The sequence below is a fragment of the Pipistrellus kuhlii genome, unplaced genomic scaffold (genome assembly GCF_014108245.1).
Source record: "Pipistrellus kuhlii isolate mPipKuh1 unplaced genomic scaffold, mPipKuh1.p scaffold_m20_p_6, whole genome shotgun sequence".
Classification (NCBI taxonomy): Eukaryota; Metazoa; Chordata; class Mammalia; order Chiroptera; family Vespertilionidae; genus Pipistrellus; species Pipistrellus kuhlii.
Window position 1 is genome coordinate 61,326,341 of NW_023425562.1, and position 18,343 is coordinate 61,344,683.

At 36.1% G+C, this 18,343-nt stretch overlaps 1 protein-coding gene across 4 annotated transcripts in view; it reads left to right on the top strand.

The window, feature by feature from the left end:
* Nucleotides 1-18,343, top strand: part of PLCB1 (phospholipase C beta 1) — a 603,902-nt gene that overhangs the window by 388,542 nt on the left and 197,017 nt on the right. For all 4 annotated transcript variants that reach the window (XM_045574800.1, XM_036419878.2, XM_045574801.1 and 1 more), the window contains exon 4: nt 17,535-17,672. In XM_045574800.1, coding sequence (XP_045430756.1) covers nt 17,535-17,672 — 138 coding nt within the window. The remainder of the gene's footprint in view (nt 1-17,534; nt 17,673-18,343) is intronic.

Below are 18,343 nucleotides of genomic sequence, written 5' to 3' on the forward strand. Positions count from 1 at the left end.
TCTGAGTTTATTGACCACTAGTTCCCAAAGTGTGGTCCTCAGACCAGCAACAATCAGCATCCCTTAGGAACTTGTTAGAAATGCACATTCCTGGGTTCCACCCTGCTGAATCAACACCTCTGGGGTGGGGCCCAGCAATGAGTTCCCCCTCCCCCGCTGTACTATCTACCACCATCCCCAAAAGGCCTATTGCCTCTATGTCCAAATTACAGCTAGGACATACACCTCTATCTTCACTTATTGCACACTTGTCCAAGCACCAAATATATTCTGAAATAACCTCCCAATTGGCCTCCCTGCCTTGAAATTTGCATATGACACACAAAGTGATTTATAAAAATATAAATCAAATCATGATATCTCCTACATTAAAACTAATGGCTTTTCTCTGTGTTCAAATAGAAATCCGAACTTCATCCAATAAGAGCCTGGTGACTTGGCCCTGCATAGGCCTCCCCACCACAGTATCACAGACCACTGTCCTTATCATTTTCTGTACTTCAGCTTCCCTGGTCTTGATGTTCTTTGAACAGCCAATGAATTCCCACCTCAGGGCCCAGGACCTTCTTCTTCAAACTTTTGTATGACTCCTCCTTCTGTTTAACTGGGTTAAGTTATATGGGTCCCTCTCTCACGACACCTACACCCAAGCCCTTCGCTCTTTTACCTTCTCTCACAACTTTCTGAAATTTTCTTGTTCAGTATTATGTATTGCTCTTCTACAATGTAAGCATTATATGTGTTATTCACATGTGCCTAGCACATGTTAGTCTTTATTAAATATGTATTGAAGAAATGAATTGGTGAATGAAAGAATGGATGAGTGGATATAGTCAGGGTAACAAAAAGAAAGGATGGATGTGAGAGATTAAGGAATGGGAATTTTTAAGAGTTAGATATAAAGTGTCTAGAATATATGCACATCAAGCTGTACCCTTAAAATGTATGCATTCTATGCTCTTTAACACATGTATGTATCCCTTAATAAAATAAGTCCATAAATACTTGTTCAAAATAACTAGAGAGAGCACAAAGCTTAAAAAATAATACATCTAACTCAGAAGCTTCCATTTTCATATAAGCTAGGACCAAATATCATATGCAAATTAAAAATCGCCTTGAAAATGAGCTTTGGAATTCTCTGAAGATTTGGGGCTCTAGCACATGGTTGATAAATAAAATTGCTCTCTTTACTCAAGGAATTAAGTGGACCTTAAAATGAGCTGGTAATCCTCTTTTGCTTAAAAGAAAAGGGTATGCCCACAAGGGAAATTTATTTCAGCTCAAAAAACACTTTATCATGCTCACCTAAATTATATAGCTTTTCATTACCATGGACATTTGTTAAATATCCAAATAAGAAAATATTTCCTGATGTTTAGAAAATGATACTGAGATTTACAGGGTGGTTTCTTGCATAATAAACTTTCATTAAAAGCTTCATAAATGCATTTTATTTAAAAAAAACAAATTTGAGTCAATTGGCACAGTGACATGCACAATGTAGAAACTCAAACATTTTCTTAATAAAGAAATGAATGAATCAGGATAAAAAAATAAAAATATATTTAGGGTTCCAGAAAAAGTTTTATTTACAGATTCTAATATTTGAAAGGATTTCATGTTTACTCTATCATAATTCAAAGATTGCAATAATTATTAACTAGGAGCCCAGTGCATGAATTTGTGCACCTTGAAAGGAACTGTGGTAGGCACAGGGGCAGGTCTTGGCCCATCCTTCACACCCCTGCCTGCCTACTGTGGCCCCCAGGCCTCTGTCTGCCAGCAGCCCCACTCTCACCACTTTCCCTGCTCCCACATACTGAAGTCACAGAGCAATTGGGGCTGGCACCAGCAACGGGTGCAAGTGGGGCTGGAGCTAGCAGCAGATGCAAGGAATTTTCAGTAACCACTAGAGGCTCATCCCTATAACAGTCACCTGCGCTGGTGACCTGTCTTGGTCTGGTGCCCCCACTTACGTGCTCCACTATCTGCTGCAGCCAATGCTTGCCACGTTATGCACATGCTCCCTGGTGGTGAGCACACATCATTGCGAACCTTTGTTCAGTTGTTCGGTTCCAGTTGTTCTGCCACCATTCGGTATATTTGCATATTAGCCTTTTATTATATAGGATTGTATAATGATGATGGGCTGTATAATTCAATACTATTAGCTCCTAAAATGTTTTAAGACATCTAAATATAGACGCCCTAAAATTTCAAATGTACCCTAACAAACTGGTCCCAGAATTCCTGGGATTCTTGAGTAGAGAAGTTAAATATCTTGTTTCATTCCCTGCCAAAGTAAGGAAAATGTTATTGATTGGAAAGTATTACTTTCCTCCAACTTGTTCCCCACTCATTTTCACTCATTCACACAGCAAGCAGATCAGTAGAGCCAACCCAGTGTTGGTTACTGGGGATTAGGTTACTGATTTTATATTTATGCTATAACTATACATTTCCCAAAGAAGCTAGACCTGGTTCCAACATTTATATTTGAGGCTTAGAGCATAAAAATGAGATTAAATTTTGGAAAGTCCCCACATTTGGAAGAAGTGGGTATGGTGAGGTTCAGTCAAAGAAAGTTAAGAATGAAGTCATTGAGGGATGGGGTCATGGGGAGGGGGATTAGTGGGAGGGGGGAGAACATCTATAATACTTTCAACAATAAAGATAACATTTAAAAAATAAATTAAAAGTCATTGTTCCAGGGTAATGAATCCTTGAAAAATTGTGCTCATTATAAATGCTGACTCCAACTCATCTCCTAGTCAGCCTCTATGGCTTTAAGCATCTTTCTTTTCAGTTCAACACCTATCATTAGGCCAAGAAAACTTAATCATTCATCAAGAGTAAAAATATTGTGAAATCTTCTCCCAAAACGCTGAACTCTATGATTCACCCATGTCTTCTGTCTGAGGCATAGAACAACTTATTTCACACATGGAGACGCTGCCCTGGTACTTTAGGGGGTACATGAATGAATGTCCATATTCACACACAATAAATGAACCCTTCCAAACTATTCAGTTCAGTGATTTTTAGTATATTCAGGGTTTTACAACTATGACCACTGGGTAATTTCAGAATATTCCCATCACTCTTAAAAAGAAATAGTGTGCTCATTAACAGTCACTTCCCTTTCTACACCCCTCCCATCCCTCGTCCAGACCATGGTAACCAGTCATCTACTTTCTGTCACTGTAAATTTGACTATCCTATATATTTCATGTAAAGGGACTCATACAATAAATGGTCCTTAATGAATGCCTTTTTTTTTTTTAACTTAGTATAACATTTTCAAGATTCATTCATTTGTAGCATGTAAGAGTGCTTTATTGTTTTTAACTGCTGTATTGGCTGATATGAATGATGCTGCTGTGAACTTCTAGATGAACTCTCCTCATGTTTCTGCTAGTATTTTGAGAACATTTACTTTGCACTATTCAGGCATTTTCAAACTCTTAAGAGGTATAGTCACCTCCTATTTACTCTGTTGAAAGGCCAACCAAGATTATAGCCCCCCTTTTTTAATTTTCTTAAACACAGTTAGGTGGTCTTCTTCTGTGCTCCTTGCACAGGTTTTGTTTGGACATGGTTTCATTTCTCTTGGGTATTTACCTAGGAGTGGGATAGCTGGGTCTTTGGTAAATGTATGTTTCACATCTTAAGAAAGTGTGAAACTGTTTTCAAAAGTGGCTACAACATTTTACACCCCACAAGCAGTGTATCTTTTAAGTTCTTTATCAGATAGAATTTACAAAGATTTTTCTCTTATTCTGTCAGTTGTCTTTTTACTTTCTTGATAGTATTTTTTTGAAGCGCAAAGATTTTAGTTTTGATGAAGTCCAATTTATCTATTTTTGTTGTTGTTGCTTTGCTCTTGATGGGTAATAAGGCCTTGCCTAACTCAAGGTCACAAAGGTTTACACTTGTTTTTTACTAAGATTTTTGTAGCTTTAGCTTTTACATCCAGGACTCTGATTTATTTTGAGTTGATATTTTCATACAGTGTGAGGTTTGGATTCAAATTCATTATGCTAATGATAAGAAGCTTCATTTGAAGTACATTTATTTTAAGAAATTTGCCAATTTAAAGAAAAAAAACTAAATGCTAAACTATAAGCATCTATGAAATATGACATTTTTTCCTCAGGCTTTCTAGAAAAATCAATCTATGTTCCATATTACTGAGGACATTTACACTTACATTTTTATGATTGTTTATTTTAATTTTGAATTATAGACATTAAGGATGGAATGCAGGAGTAGTATAAAGGTTGGCACCCATATACTAGTACTTATATGAGCCAAGCACTATGTGAATGTAAACATTTATTTTAAAATAAATGCCCTGATATTTTCAAAATTAAGAAAACATGTATGCAAGGTGTTCCCTTTGGGCACCATTTTCCTGAATTCTTAGTTATGAAATACAGGGTAGTACTTTAGTTTTGATTAGGTTAACCTTAGTGTAAAATTTCCTTTATATAAGGTTAAAATTAAAAATACATCAGTATATTTTTCATTTTTTAATTTAAAATGTTTAATGTTGACACTATGCTCGATGGCTCCTTCCTCCCCCACTCTTTACCCACATCCACCCACCCTCACATCCCCCTCCTTTGGCCTTCACTACACTCCTGTGCTTGTCTATGGGGAATGCATATATGTTCTTTAGCTAATCCTTTCCCCTTCTTTATCCAAATATCTTTTAACGGAGGAATCACCAAGAAAATTATGAACTGGAGTCAGTTCATTCACATGAAGTTGTGAATTCACCTAGCTGTTAGCCTGCCCTGATGATCTCAGAAGCCTCCATTAAGACTTTATTTTAGTAGTAAGAAAATTATGAGTTCCTTGATCCCTGAAAATATGACTTCCATATGTTTTTCACTTCTAGAACCTGTAGAAACAACTTCTTCATGAGGGCTGGAATTACCAGGAGGGCCAATAACAGGGACTAAAACATTTTTATTGGCCAAATACAGTTTATGGAGTTTTATTGGCTGAGTGTGTAGGAAATATTTAATGACTCTATGATCAACACTCCTAGTGTTTCTGCTAGTATTTTGAAAACACTTACTGGGCACTATTAATGGGTTTTCAAACTCTTAAGAGGTATACTCACCTCACATTTACTCTGCTGAAAGATCAATCAGCTTTGTAGCTCCCCGCTTTCACTTCTTTAAACACAATTAGGTGGCTTTCTTCTGTGCTTCAAAAGCACTTTCCCCATTACACTCAAAGGATCTAAGTATTTTTCTTCTCTCTCAGAAAATTAGAATCTCAATAACGTAGTCTCTCCTTCATTTATAAACATAATTCTAACACAGATACTGGTAATGGAAGTAAAAGAATACAATGTGTTGAATGGAGGAAAATGAAAAGAACACCTGAAAATATTTATTTCTCTAAAAGAAAAAAAGGAGACATTTAAAGGCTCTTCAAACTGTACCAAATACTGTCTAACACTCTTCTGATCTTGTAATTTCCTCTGTGCATTCATTTTAGAGCCATGTGCCGCACACATAACCTAGACAGCAATCATGTAAAATGACACCAATGACCCATTAGTTAGGATATTTTTAATTCAGATGTTAGAGCATGACTATTGCAGAGCCATTTCAAGGTCTTCTCGGAGTGATAAGTTCAATAATGAACCTGTGGATACTGACTTCACAGACATTAGCTGTGTCCATTAAGCATACCTTTGATTACTGTAATAACCTTACAAGGGGAAATTCAGAACACAGCTAGTAGCTGTGCCAGAGTGTAACCTCAATCAGTATTGTAAGTTTCTCTTATGAAATCTAGTATTTGTATATCCTCATCTATAGACTGAAAAGTAACTATTAGCACATGTTCTCATTTAAACAAAGACTTGATTTTTAGTAATTTTTAAAATGATTACTTGCTTGTATTTTTCTCCATATTAAAATAATGTACATGGTCTTTGTAAATATTTGCAAAGCATAATAAAGGACAAAGAGAAAATAGATTCTTATAACCTGAATATTCCTATAATGTCAAAATAAGGAAGGCCATCAACAAATGATACTTGATCAGAAAAAAAATAATTTCAAAGATTGATAGATTTGAATTTAATTATTTTAATTTCAATAGAGAAAAATCTATCATGATTAATATTAAGACAAATGACACATTTGTGAAAAAGTATTACAACATATTTCCAGACAAAGGGTCAATAAGTACAGTTTTGCTATAAATTAATAAGACAAAGAGAAATATCATACTAGAATAAGAGGATAACAACCTGAACAAACAATTCACACTATAAAGGACATGTGAATGCTAGTAAATAAGAAGAGGTACTTACCATAAATAGTAATTTTTAAAACACAAATAAAAACAATTTTCAGTAGACTGTTAAAGATGTAAAAAAGTACCAATATGTAATCATTGTTAGCTCATATGTTATCTGTGGGGCTGTAAACTATAATAGTAAAGACTCTTGGCAGAGCATCCAGCAGTATGTATCACAACTTAGACATGAACACCCTTAAACCCTGCAGTTCCAAACTTGGGAATTTATCCCAAGTATATCACCAGTCAAGTACCTGAAAGTAAATAATATATACAAAAAGATGTTCACTGAAGCATTGTTTATAATGGTAAATGAAGAGAGCTGTGAAACAAATTATGATGCATTTATATACTAGAATACTGCAGAGTCAATGAAAAGAATAATTATATGCTTGTGTTTATACACATTTCATCTATATTTTGAAAAGTGGGCAAGTAACAAAGGAATATGTGTAGTTTCATCCAAGTTGTAAAAGATTATTTGTGTGTGTGTGTGTGTGTGTGTGTGTGTGTGTGTTTATGTAGAGAAATGTCCATAAAGCAAATATTTTAATTAATTATTTAGAGAACTCAAGAAATGGAATAATTTGAGTTAGTCATTGACAGTAGGATGATTTGAGTTATTTTGATATGAAACTGGGTGGTAGACATTACAATTCATTCTAAAACATTCCATGCATTAAATGTTGTCTTCTTAGGGTTATGTAGAACCTTCTGATTTGCCAGATTCCAAAGTATTTATGAAATCCTTTATGGAAAATTTTGATAGTGGAGACAAAAGATGATTGAGTAAATTGGGAAGGAGAGAAAAAGGTAAAGAGAAGGTAAATGCTATTTGAGAACAAAGGTAAAAACAGTTGTCTAATTAATTAGGCCAGGCCAGCAATTAAAATGCAAAGAAATGACTAATAATTTCCTGGGAATACTTTCTATTTCCTATACAATTTTTCTAAAATTAAGAGCACTTCAGATTCCTTGAGTTCCTTTTCCATACCTGTTTGGAATTATACTAATAATTTCAATGATAGTGTTATAGCATGATAATATCATTAACCTACCTAATCTTACTGAATAGACATAACACTCAAGATTAATTTTTTCTTTATTATTGAAAGTTGAGGTCTTAAAGATGACAAATATGACTTCAGGTATAATGTTGCATTATTTTGATGGATGGATAGTAAAAAATTTTAGAAGGTATTTTCTTACTTTCAAAGAGAAGCACATACATAGAAAGGCATATTTAAGACAGCTTACCTAGATGCACTAGCTATTTCTTATAAAATAAACATCAGACCTCCTCCACGCTTTGAGTTATACAGAGCTTTATATCCCTGTGTTTTTGAAGGGATAGCACATCATTGACCTTTATGCATTATGGAACAGAGTTAACTTGTTTATTTAGAGCAGTGTTTCCCAAAGTGTGGTAGGTATACCCCCAGAGGTACGGGAAGAGTTTGATGGGGGTACGCGTTGCACTGGAGTTTGATGAGGATATGCACTGTACCATGCTTAGCTGCACCTGATTCTACATTCTCATGAGTACGAGGGGTACTCAGCTTTACGAAAATTATAGAAGGGGTACACATGTCAAAAGTTTGGGAAACACTGATCTAGAGTAATGGAATATAAAGAAATGTAACTAAAATAGGAAGGTAAATAGGAAAATTAAATAATAATTATTCTTGAAATATTTCAAGAGTCTTTAGCAAACACAAAGTCACACCTCTATTCAGACATTTACAGATAAATTATTCATTTACTTCAGACTCCTGAAGTTGTCTGTAGAAAATTGAGAGGAAAATTTCTCTCTATTTTAAACTCCTACAACACTTTATAATATTAATAAGAAAAAGATGATAGCTAAGAATTTTTTCACTGTATTTTTCATGTCATATTTAAAATAAGTTTTAATGATGATAGTCATCACAAAAACATACTAATTCTTTCTGTACATGTCACATGGCACAGTTTGTGGATTTTAAATTTTATCTTAAGTGTTTTTATTGATTTCTGAGAGGAAGGGAGAGGAAGAGAGACATAGAAACATCAAAGATGGAGAGAATAATTGATTGGCTGCCTCCTGCATGCCCCCTACTGGAGATTGAGCCTGCAACCTGAGCATGTGCCTTTGACCATTATGGAGCCCCAGACTCTGCAGTCCACAGGCTGATGCTCCATCCACTGAGCCAAACCAGCTAGGGCAGTTTGTGGACTTAATGGTGATCACCACACAAATGCTTTAAGGGGAGCAGACATTGTCATCATCTTCATTGAGTGGAAACTAAATTGTGGCTCAGAGAAAACAAGCTGCCTAATTATCAAAACTAGTTAAATGCAGAAGCAAGAAACATAAAATTTCTAGAAATGGTTTGTCCTTAAATTATGCTTCCCATTACAGAGTGAATTAATGAAAATGTAAAATTAAAATGCATGCATTTATAATATAGTCAGTCATATATATAAATTTAAATATGGAAAATAATAGATATTACAGAAATAAAGTGTTATTCATTTCATAGCTGTAAACCTCCTTTTGCCATTTCCTATAGAAATATGTCTTGCTTGCCAAGTAAAAAAGAAGGTATATATATATATATATATATATATATATATATATATATATATTTGTTCTGGTGCCTATACAGGGGTCCTCAAACTTTTTAAAGTGGGGGCCAGATCACGGTCCCTCAGAGAGCTGGAGGGCCGGACTATATGAACTACTAATTCCTACAGTAACACCTCGGCTGCGCTCACTGCCCAAAAAACCTGGTGGGCCGGATCAGACTCCTCTGCGGGCTGCATGTGGCCCGCGGGCCGTAGTTTGAAGACGCCTGATAGAGATTACATTATTCAGTCTTTTGTTTTCAAGCTATTGAATTTATTGTTCAAGTACTTACTGCTTGTTAAATGTTGCCCTGAGGACTTAACATATTATTAATCATTTATTCCTGTAACAACATTTTAAAGAGGTTAGGATAGTACTATTAACTTCATCAAACAGATGAGAAAACTAGAAGCGTTAAGAAAACTTCATGAAGTCACATTGCTTTTAGCTGGTAGAGCCCAAACTCAAAAGTCAGATGGGCCTGGTCTGTGAGACTCAGTGATTGAGCATCTACCTATGAACCAGGAGGTCAAGATTCAATTCCAGGTCAGGGCACATACCTGGGTTATGGGCTCAATCCCTTCTAGGTGGTGTGCAGGAAATAGCTGATCAATGATTCTCATCATTGATATTTCTATACCTCTCTCTCTTCTCTTCTTCTCTGAAGTAAAATGAAAGAAAAGAAAAGAAAAGAAAAGAAAAGAAGAGAAAAGAAGAGAAAAGAAAAGAGAAGAAAAGAGAAGAAAAGAAAAGAGAAAAGAAAAGAGAAGGAAGGAAGGAAGGAAGGAAGGAAGGAAGGAAGGAAGGAAGGAAGGAAGGAAGGAAGGAAGGAAAGTCAGACAGAAGGATACAATTTCTACTGTCTGTCTCCCAGAGCCAAAACCCTTAGTGTAGATGCATGGATTTTCCAGAAACTGCAAAGGGGGCATTGTTTGTGTTTCTCATTATTAAAGAGTTGTTGGGCCTTCTTTTGGGGGACAGAGGTTATGGGGCTGGATGAAAAAAAAAAAAAAAGAAGGGTTAAGAAGTACAAATTGGTAGTTACAGAATAGTCATAGGGATATGAACTCCAGCATAGGGAATAATAATATTATAATAACTATTTGTGGTACCATGTGGGTACTAGAATTATTGGAGGGATCATTTTGTAAATTACATAAATGTCTAATCACTATGCTGTACACCTGAAACTAATATAAAACAATACTGAATATCAAGTGTAGGTGAAACTTAAAAAAAAACACAAAAAACTCACACATATGCTGGTTTTCACTTATGTTCTATGGTACCAGAATCCCCTTTGGTGTCATCTGAAGGTATCAAAGTTCCATGTACAGAGGCAGGCACCACAGCAAAATAGGATAAAAAACAACAACACTCACCCATAAAGGACTCACTGTCCAGAGAGAACTTAGTCAGTATAACAAATTGGCCTCATTATTCTTCTAAATCTTGGCCACAGCAGTATTGAAATTTACCTGGAAGCACTGCCCCCCCCACCCCTGAAAGTTAAAGGGGCTCAGAATACATTTCCCTCTCTCTGTGGGATTTTAAACAGGAAGGGACCTATAAATTCTACCCCAATAATTGCCTTTTGAGTGCCCACCTGCAGCCTCTGGACACTCATGCATGGTAGGGAGGGTAATGGCTGACCTTGTGAATGTTGCTGGTTTTCAGGTGGTTACATGTCAAAGAAAGTGGAGGTGAGGGGTTGGAGGGCTGGGTAGTGTTTGATACATGAGTGACAAGCTATATTTGAGAACTTTTAAGTTTGACAAATACTTACTAGTTGAGGAGGAGGAAGCTAACTAGTTTTCCAGTGACTTGTTTTTGAACTGTTATGTACTTAATGCACTTTTCCTTTCAGTAAGAACAATTGCACAAATGATGGTTAAAGTTGGTGGTTTAGTTCCCACTTTCTGGGAAGGCAAGTGAATGGTTCTGTTAGGCCATATTTCCTTCCTATCTTAATTTCACCTTTGGGTTATTTTATATTTTAATGAAGTGCCTATAATATGGAGATGACTTAGATAGATGCTGATTTATTTCAGTGTATGCCGCCAGCTGAACCATTCGCATTGTTTTTATAGAAACTCAGTCAAATTGGATATGCTGTGTAACACAATTGGGATATGGAGAGGGCTTAGACTTGACAGTCAGATGTATTTGGGGCCAGTTGTCCCTTTTTCCCTCTTTTGATAAAACTGGGCTAATTATCTCCTGAAACCTCAGAGTTCTCATTTGCAAATTGGAAAAATACAAAACACACACACACACACACACACAAACAAACCCATAGCTACTTGTCAGTGTTACTATGCAAATTAAATGGAGAAAAATAAGGAACAGCTAGGGTGGTACTTGACATGTGTTTACGGATTAGACCTTATTAGAGTTATAGTTACTATTTTGATAAAGAACTGAACCATTCAGAATCTAAATTTCTTCAAACATGGATCCCATAAAATGTATGAAGGTTAATCAACACCAGGGAAATGTCACGCCCTCAGCTCTGTAGCAGACATTTTCAGTGCCTTTGTCCCTTACCTGTCCCCCAGAGGTTGCCTGTGTGCAGTTCCTATGTCCTGAGAATATGATCTGGACTTGGATATTGCAAGGGCATTGGCGTCCCAGGAGACTCTTCACCAATGACAGATTGGAGTAGACAGATCTATAGTCTAGCTTCCAGGCTCCGTGGGGACAGTCTGAGGTGTGTTCTTTATACTGTCCTGGAGTGGCCCTGATTGGATTGAGCCTAAGTTACCCAAGGTGTCAAACCGCTTACTAACACACTGCTTATCGGCTTTCTTTCTTCTTTGTCTCACTTTCCCGCTCCCTCATTGTACATCCTGTGATCGCCTCTAAAATAACCTTCTAGTGCCCAGATCTTAGCCTCTGGAGCCTCAAGACAAGCACTCTATATGCCAAGTACGTGCAGCCCAGAAATCTTGCTCAAATAATGCAACTTTTTGAAATGGACAGCATTTGTCCAGTTTGAAAATGTCTTTCCCTGGCACATCTCTGTATCCTGGGACTAACCTAGTTGTTTCCAGAGGTCTGAGCTCTAAATTCCAATCCCGTTTTTTCTGTGTTTTTGTTGCTATTGTTGTTTTCTAAGTATCACCCTGCTGGAATTCCTCTAGCACCCTTTCCTGTCTATTCCCTTCATTTCTAACTTTTGAAACTACATTAAACCACACCCTGACCTCATTCCTGGAGAGGAGGAAAACCTCAAGTAGTTAAATTTTTAATTCACCACTAGAATGTTATTTAGAGATGCTCCTTGAATTTTATTTATCCTTTTTTCTGTGGCCAATCCCAGCCATAACAAAATTATTAGTTTGCCTTTACATTTGTTATAAGTGCTCTCCCCTTTTAGCTCAAGCAATTCATGCATGCTAATTTTAGATTGAATTCTTAATTTTTCTTCTCCACCAGTTTCTTTACTTGTACACTGAGGCTCGCTGTGGACTGGAGACTGAATATACAAATCCATTACCACTTAATCTGAAACTAAGATGGCAGATCGTGTTCTGATAATACCACTGTGAGATAGGAAGGAAAGTACTCTACCAGCCCTTATTTTCCTAGTATTTTCCTATAGTCGCATGTCTTTGCATAGTCAGATTATTCTTCATTCACTTTCTCCATCAAAAGAAATAGCTGAAGAACATTCAAGTGTCCCACCACATCTGTCATTTACAGAAAAAATAAAATAAAAGCATAAACAGCATCCTCCAAATATTTTCCTTTGTGTAGGAGAATGTTCACGACACCATATTTCGGTGTCATAGTTGGTGCAAATGAATAGTTTCATCTTTTAAAATCTTGCTGGCTGTGTGATTGTCTGAGCTAGTGGTATAGTAATATACTGGAGGAGAAAATGGTATTCCTCGACACAATCATAAAAAAGGGAAACTTTTAAAGTGAGAGGTGTAAAGCTAAGGTTTGATTCCAAGGAAATTTGTTAATGTGTTTTTTAATTCTTATTTTTTGAGAGGCAGTTGTTAAATTCAGGGTCTTGATGGAGGATCTTCCTGGACATAAGTTTTTATCTTTCCTTTGCAATAAAATTTGAATAAAACTATAAAGAAAAGTCTGCTCAGTTTTCAAAGAGGCAGCTTTATCCCTGCAAAGCTGGAGCATATGAATGTCACTTAACAAGGAATCATCACTTTCATTTCTGACTGTTGTAGTGCTATGGGAAGACTTTCATAAACCTGATCCTTTATGCATGATGGAAGTTACATCCATATAACTAACTTGGATTGAGAAGATTGTATTAAGTGCTGGGAATAAAATTAACCCAGCATACAAGTTGTTCAATAGGCCTAAAACCAGTAAAGATCTATTTCATGGGTATGAAAGATAAATAAGGCATATTTTCTGCAACAACAAAAAATGAAATGTAGTTTTAAAAAGTTCTTTTATTTTTTGATATCTGATATATTAAGGAGCCCTCACTGGTTTTTCTCAGTGGTTTGAGCATTGGCCCTCCAAAGGGTCATGGGTTTGATTCAAGGTCAAGGGTGTATACTTCAATTGCAGGCAAGATCCCTGGCACCAGTCAGGGGTGCATGTGGGAGGCAACCAATCAATGTGTCTCTCACATTAATGTTTCTCTGTCTCTACCTTCTACTTGTTCTAAAAAGGACTTATATGCATGCATATAAGCCTAACCAATGATCACAGACAACAGGGGGTGAGGGCAAGAGTGGTGGGTGAGGGGTTATGGGGGGCTAAGGTCACATATGTAATATCTTAATCAATAAAGAAAAATAAATAAATAAATAAAAATCAATGGAAAAAATCCTCAGGTGAGAATTAACAATAACAACTAAAGTCATTAAGAAATGAAGGTTGAAGCTGGCCTTTATTCTTAAAAATTATCCTTTAGCCTGTGTTCATTCCGTCCATGAATCCATACTATTTTGAATGCCATATCATAATTACAGCCACACAGGCTGTAGTGGAGTCCTTGTTTCCTTGTGTAGCAGAGTCTGCTCTCTTCAGTGGCTTATTACCTCCACCTGGGAATCGTTAACTTGAGCACCTTGACTTTCTTGCAACGGACATGAAGTAAATCATAAATCCTGGTGCTTGAAAGAAATTGAGCTTATTTAGTCAGAGTCTCTATTTTGTAACTCTTATGGGAGTAGAGATTATCTAGGACTTAACTTTTAAATGTGCCATTAAACTAGAATTGCCAGGATTCCTCACTGGTCTGGTAAATTCCGGCGGTGGGGACATATCCAGGATAGTCTGCAGGGAAAGCAAGTTTTGCTTGACAGCTTAGTGAAAATTGCAATTTCAAGTTCTTACCTCCTCTGTTTTTCTGAGCTATATTCTTTAGTGCTTTCCCACAAAGAAGTTGAACATAGTTATGCAAATCGTTTATTTTCTTTATTAAAATATCCGGGAATTTATTTCAATTGCAGGATCCGAGAAATGTATCTCAGCTTAGTAGTAACCTGCGTAAGTAAATCCTTCTCTGAAAACTGATCAGGAGGTCCCATCAAAAAGAAATGCTCAGATATAAAATCCCTTAAAAAAACAAAACAGGTTTTTGGAGGAGGTGGTTTTCATCCAAATTGTCTGTAGATTTTTGTTACTTTTTAAATTTTGTTTAATTTTTAAGTGCATTCATACCCCCATCTGAGAATGATGTACCCTCAAAACAACCATTTCTTTGGAATCTCTTTCCATTAAATTTCTTCCTCCCTATGGTCCTTCCAAAACTCATGCCTTAGCTGTTTATCCTAGAATAATCCCCTTCTGCCTCGTTTCTGAGGATCCCCCTGCTGAAAGCAATTGAGTGCAATTCTGTTAATTGAAAGGACAAGTATCTTTTCCAGTAGACCCGCTCATGTATCAATATGCTCAATAATGAGGAATAAGGTTTGAAGCCAGCATGTCAGCTTGGGTTGCTGTGTTCAGAATGAGAAAACTGGAAAGAACAGGTAAAAAGAAAAGTGAAATAATTTCTAAAGGGAAAGAATTCTAATATTACCAAATCAGGTGTTATTAAAAAATAAATAGATGCACAAAATGTGTAGTTTTCAAGAAAAATAAAATGATGGGTGGTAGAAGAGAAAAACAATATAGTTTAAAGGTTATTATGATCCATCACCAAAGAAGTACTTTAGTAAGGAACTTTTTATGGTATACTTTAAAAGATTTTTCTGTTTACTTCCAGAACTACATAATTTTTTTTAAATTGTTCAAATCTAACTGTTTCTTCATTTCATACTCAATAATCTTTTATTATTTGTTGTACAAATATTAACCATCTCAATACAGAGAGACTTACATGTTGAATTCTCAGATAACTATTTTCCAGATCCAATCATCATCATAAGCATTTGGTAGCTTGCTTAATTTTAGCAATTCCAGGCATCACTTTTAAACACTTCATTAATTTTTTTTCATTACATAGAGCCGATAGTTTTTTTAAAAACGCATATAAACAACCATTAGTGAAAAATGTTTTTAGAGGTGACATAAAGTGTTGGTCACCTTTCTTATAAATTCCTGGTACCTGTACCTAACAATATTGTTCAGGACAGAAGAATTCCAGAAGCCCTTTTCCAGAATTATTTTATTTTCTGGTCACCTTCTCTGGGTCTGTACTTGCCTTGAGTTCCTATAGCTCAAGGACAACTCAGGTGAACTCTCTGACACCCACACCTAGTCCCTGAAGTTCTGAAAGGTGTCACTCTTTAATCAATTAATTAATAGATGGGTAAGAGTGTTTTGAATGGACATGAAAATTAGGTGGTAAAGTTGGATAGACTGGATAGAAAATGCTTGGGGAAAGAAAAATCTAGGGAGTGAGTCATGTGGCTCTCCAAAGTTTAAAGTCCATTCATTCACCAAAATGTTCCCATTAAATGTTATAGAAGTGAGGATACTGATGGATTATTTAAAGGTTGTGATTTATAATTTATAATTACAAGTTTTAGATGGTTTCTGAAAATTCTTTTTCTTTCATGTATACAAAATTTTTTAAATTATATATATATATATATATATATATATATATATATATATATATATATATATAGTTTACTGGTTAACTATATTTTCTCTTCTAACCTACTTCAATGGTGTTAAAATACTGTGATACAATTAGTCATTTCACAGAGCAGCTAATGTCATTCTTTTTTATTTTTTAATCCTCACCTGAGGATATTTTTTCCATTGATTTCTACATAGAGTGGAAGAAAGGGAGGAATAGGAGCGATAGAGAGATACATTAATGTGAGAGAGACACATTAATTGGTTGCCTCCCACATGCCTTACTGGGGCTGGGAACCTGCAACCTAGGTACATGTCCTTGACCGGGAATCAAACCCTCATCCCTGTGGTCCCAAGGCCGATGTCAGAATGGCCAGAGCTTGTGTGTGTGTGTGTGTGTGTGTGTGTGTGTGTGTGTGTGTGATTCTTTAATTAGCCTTCAAAACATCCCTTCTTGAGCATTCTTTTCTAATCTTTCATTAATGCTAGAATGCTAAAAATGTCCCCTCATTGTTATTATTGTTTATTTATATAAGTTTTTCACTGTATTTTTCTCCTTTTCTAGGTCATGCAAATTGATGGGTTGTTTTATTTTGTTTTTGTTTTGTTGTTGTTTTTTTGTGCTAGCATTTGATCTTTCTAGGTGGCCTGATGTACTTGATAAAGTTTTCAACTGGTTAGTCAAGTGGAAGTTTCAGCTATAATTGGACACAGCTGTGAAATGGGATTTTTCTCTCTTTGTAACTTACCTGAAAATGTTCCTCTTCAGGCAGCCAAGTCAAGAACAAAGCTTTATTAACTAAAGAGAGAAGTAAGGGCACCAAATAGCACAGCTGGATAGATTTTCTTTGTTTTCTTTCTCTCTTTTTTTAAGTTCGCTTTTTCTTTGTGCAGACGCTGCACAAAGAAAGGCAGATCAGAAAAACAACCCTAAGTAATCCAGTCCTGTTGGCCTAGCATTTGACTAAATAAATGAGAATTCAAGTTAATTCTTTCCTCAGAAGCTGGTTGCCAATTTGCCAAGTGATTGATTTGATGCTAATTTTCTTCCTGGACCTCTCATTTCCTTCAAGGCCTGTCCTATGAAAGGGAAATAAATTCAGCAAAGCTCACTTCATCAGGTCTTACTTTGAATTCAGAAGGTTTGGAAAATTCCTTCTCCCAGCAGGACTATATCTTCAAGGAATTCTTATTTAGGATGTTTCAGAGAATGTCACTTGCTCTGAAAAGACTGCAAATTTCCTGCATCCAAAAGCCAGTATGCTCTGTTTCTATGAGTTGGGCTTTTTAAGCATCCACATATTAAGTGCTATCATACAGCATCTGTTTTTCATTTAGTATAATGCCAAAAGGGCCATAGCCCTTGAGCCAGAAATTCTTTCTCCGCATCCTTTGGACATGTTAGTTCTCCTCTCTGGGCCCTACAGGGAGTGGAGGGACTTCGACTCATACCATTTTTATAATAAGAACAAAAGTCAGCTTTGCTTTGAAGGCATTCTAGTTCAAAACTTTTGGAAACTATGCTACCATGTTGGAGCCTCCAGTTATACACTAACTTTTTTCAACATTTATTATCCAGGACCCCAAGTTACGGGAACTTTTGGATGTGGGGAACATCGGACGTCTGGAACATCGTATGATAACGGTGGTGTATGGGCCTGACTTAGTGAACATCTCCTATTTGAACCTCGTGGCTTTCCAAGAAGAAGTGGCCAAGGTATGATGCATAGAAACTTTGAAGCTGTCACCTTGATCGGAATTTTATCTCAATATAATATTGTACCAATGCCTATAAAAGACTTTTGAGTTTCTGTCATATTTAAGGTGTTCAAATTCCACCTAAAAATAATTCAACTGCTCAGCAGAAGTATAATCAAACACTTTAAAGTAGTGGCATCTACTTAGGATTATGGATATTTTTCACTATGAATAAGGCATTTGATTCAATGCATTTGCAAAAGAAAATAGAGGTAAAACTACGTTCCATTAATTAAGCTGCGGAGTATGCTTTGCCTTTCCTGGCTGTGGTTGTCTATAGGGTATTTTCCCCCACTAAAATTGCTCAGCCAGAAGATTAAAATATTCAAACTCATTTTATTCTGAAAACATATTCCCCATCCTTTTAATTCTCAGTATTGTCACATAACATCACACCTTTAATCCCCAGGGACAACATACATGTTGTGTAGTGCCAGCTAAACAAGGAGACAGCTTCTCTCATTATGTAGAACTCCCAATAGATACCTGATCTTTTCTGAAAGTCAAATTTCTCCAGAAGAATTGCTTAGAAAGGGAGTCTGGCTCATTAATGCATTCAACACACATTTCTTATATGCCTGCTCTGTGCCAGACACAATTCCAGAGTTAGGGATACACCATTCTAGAATA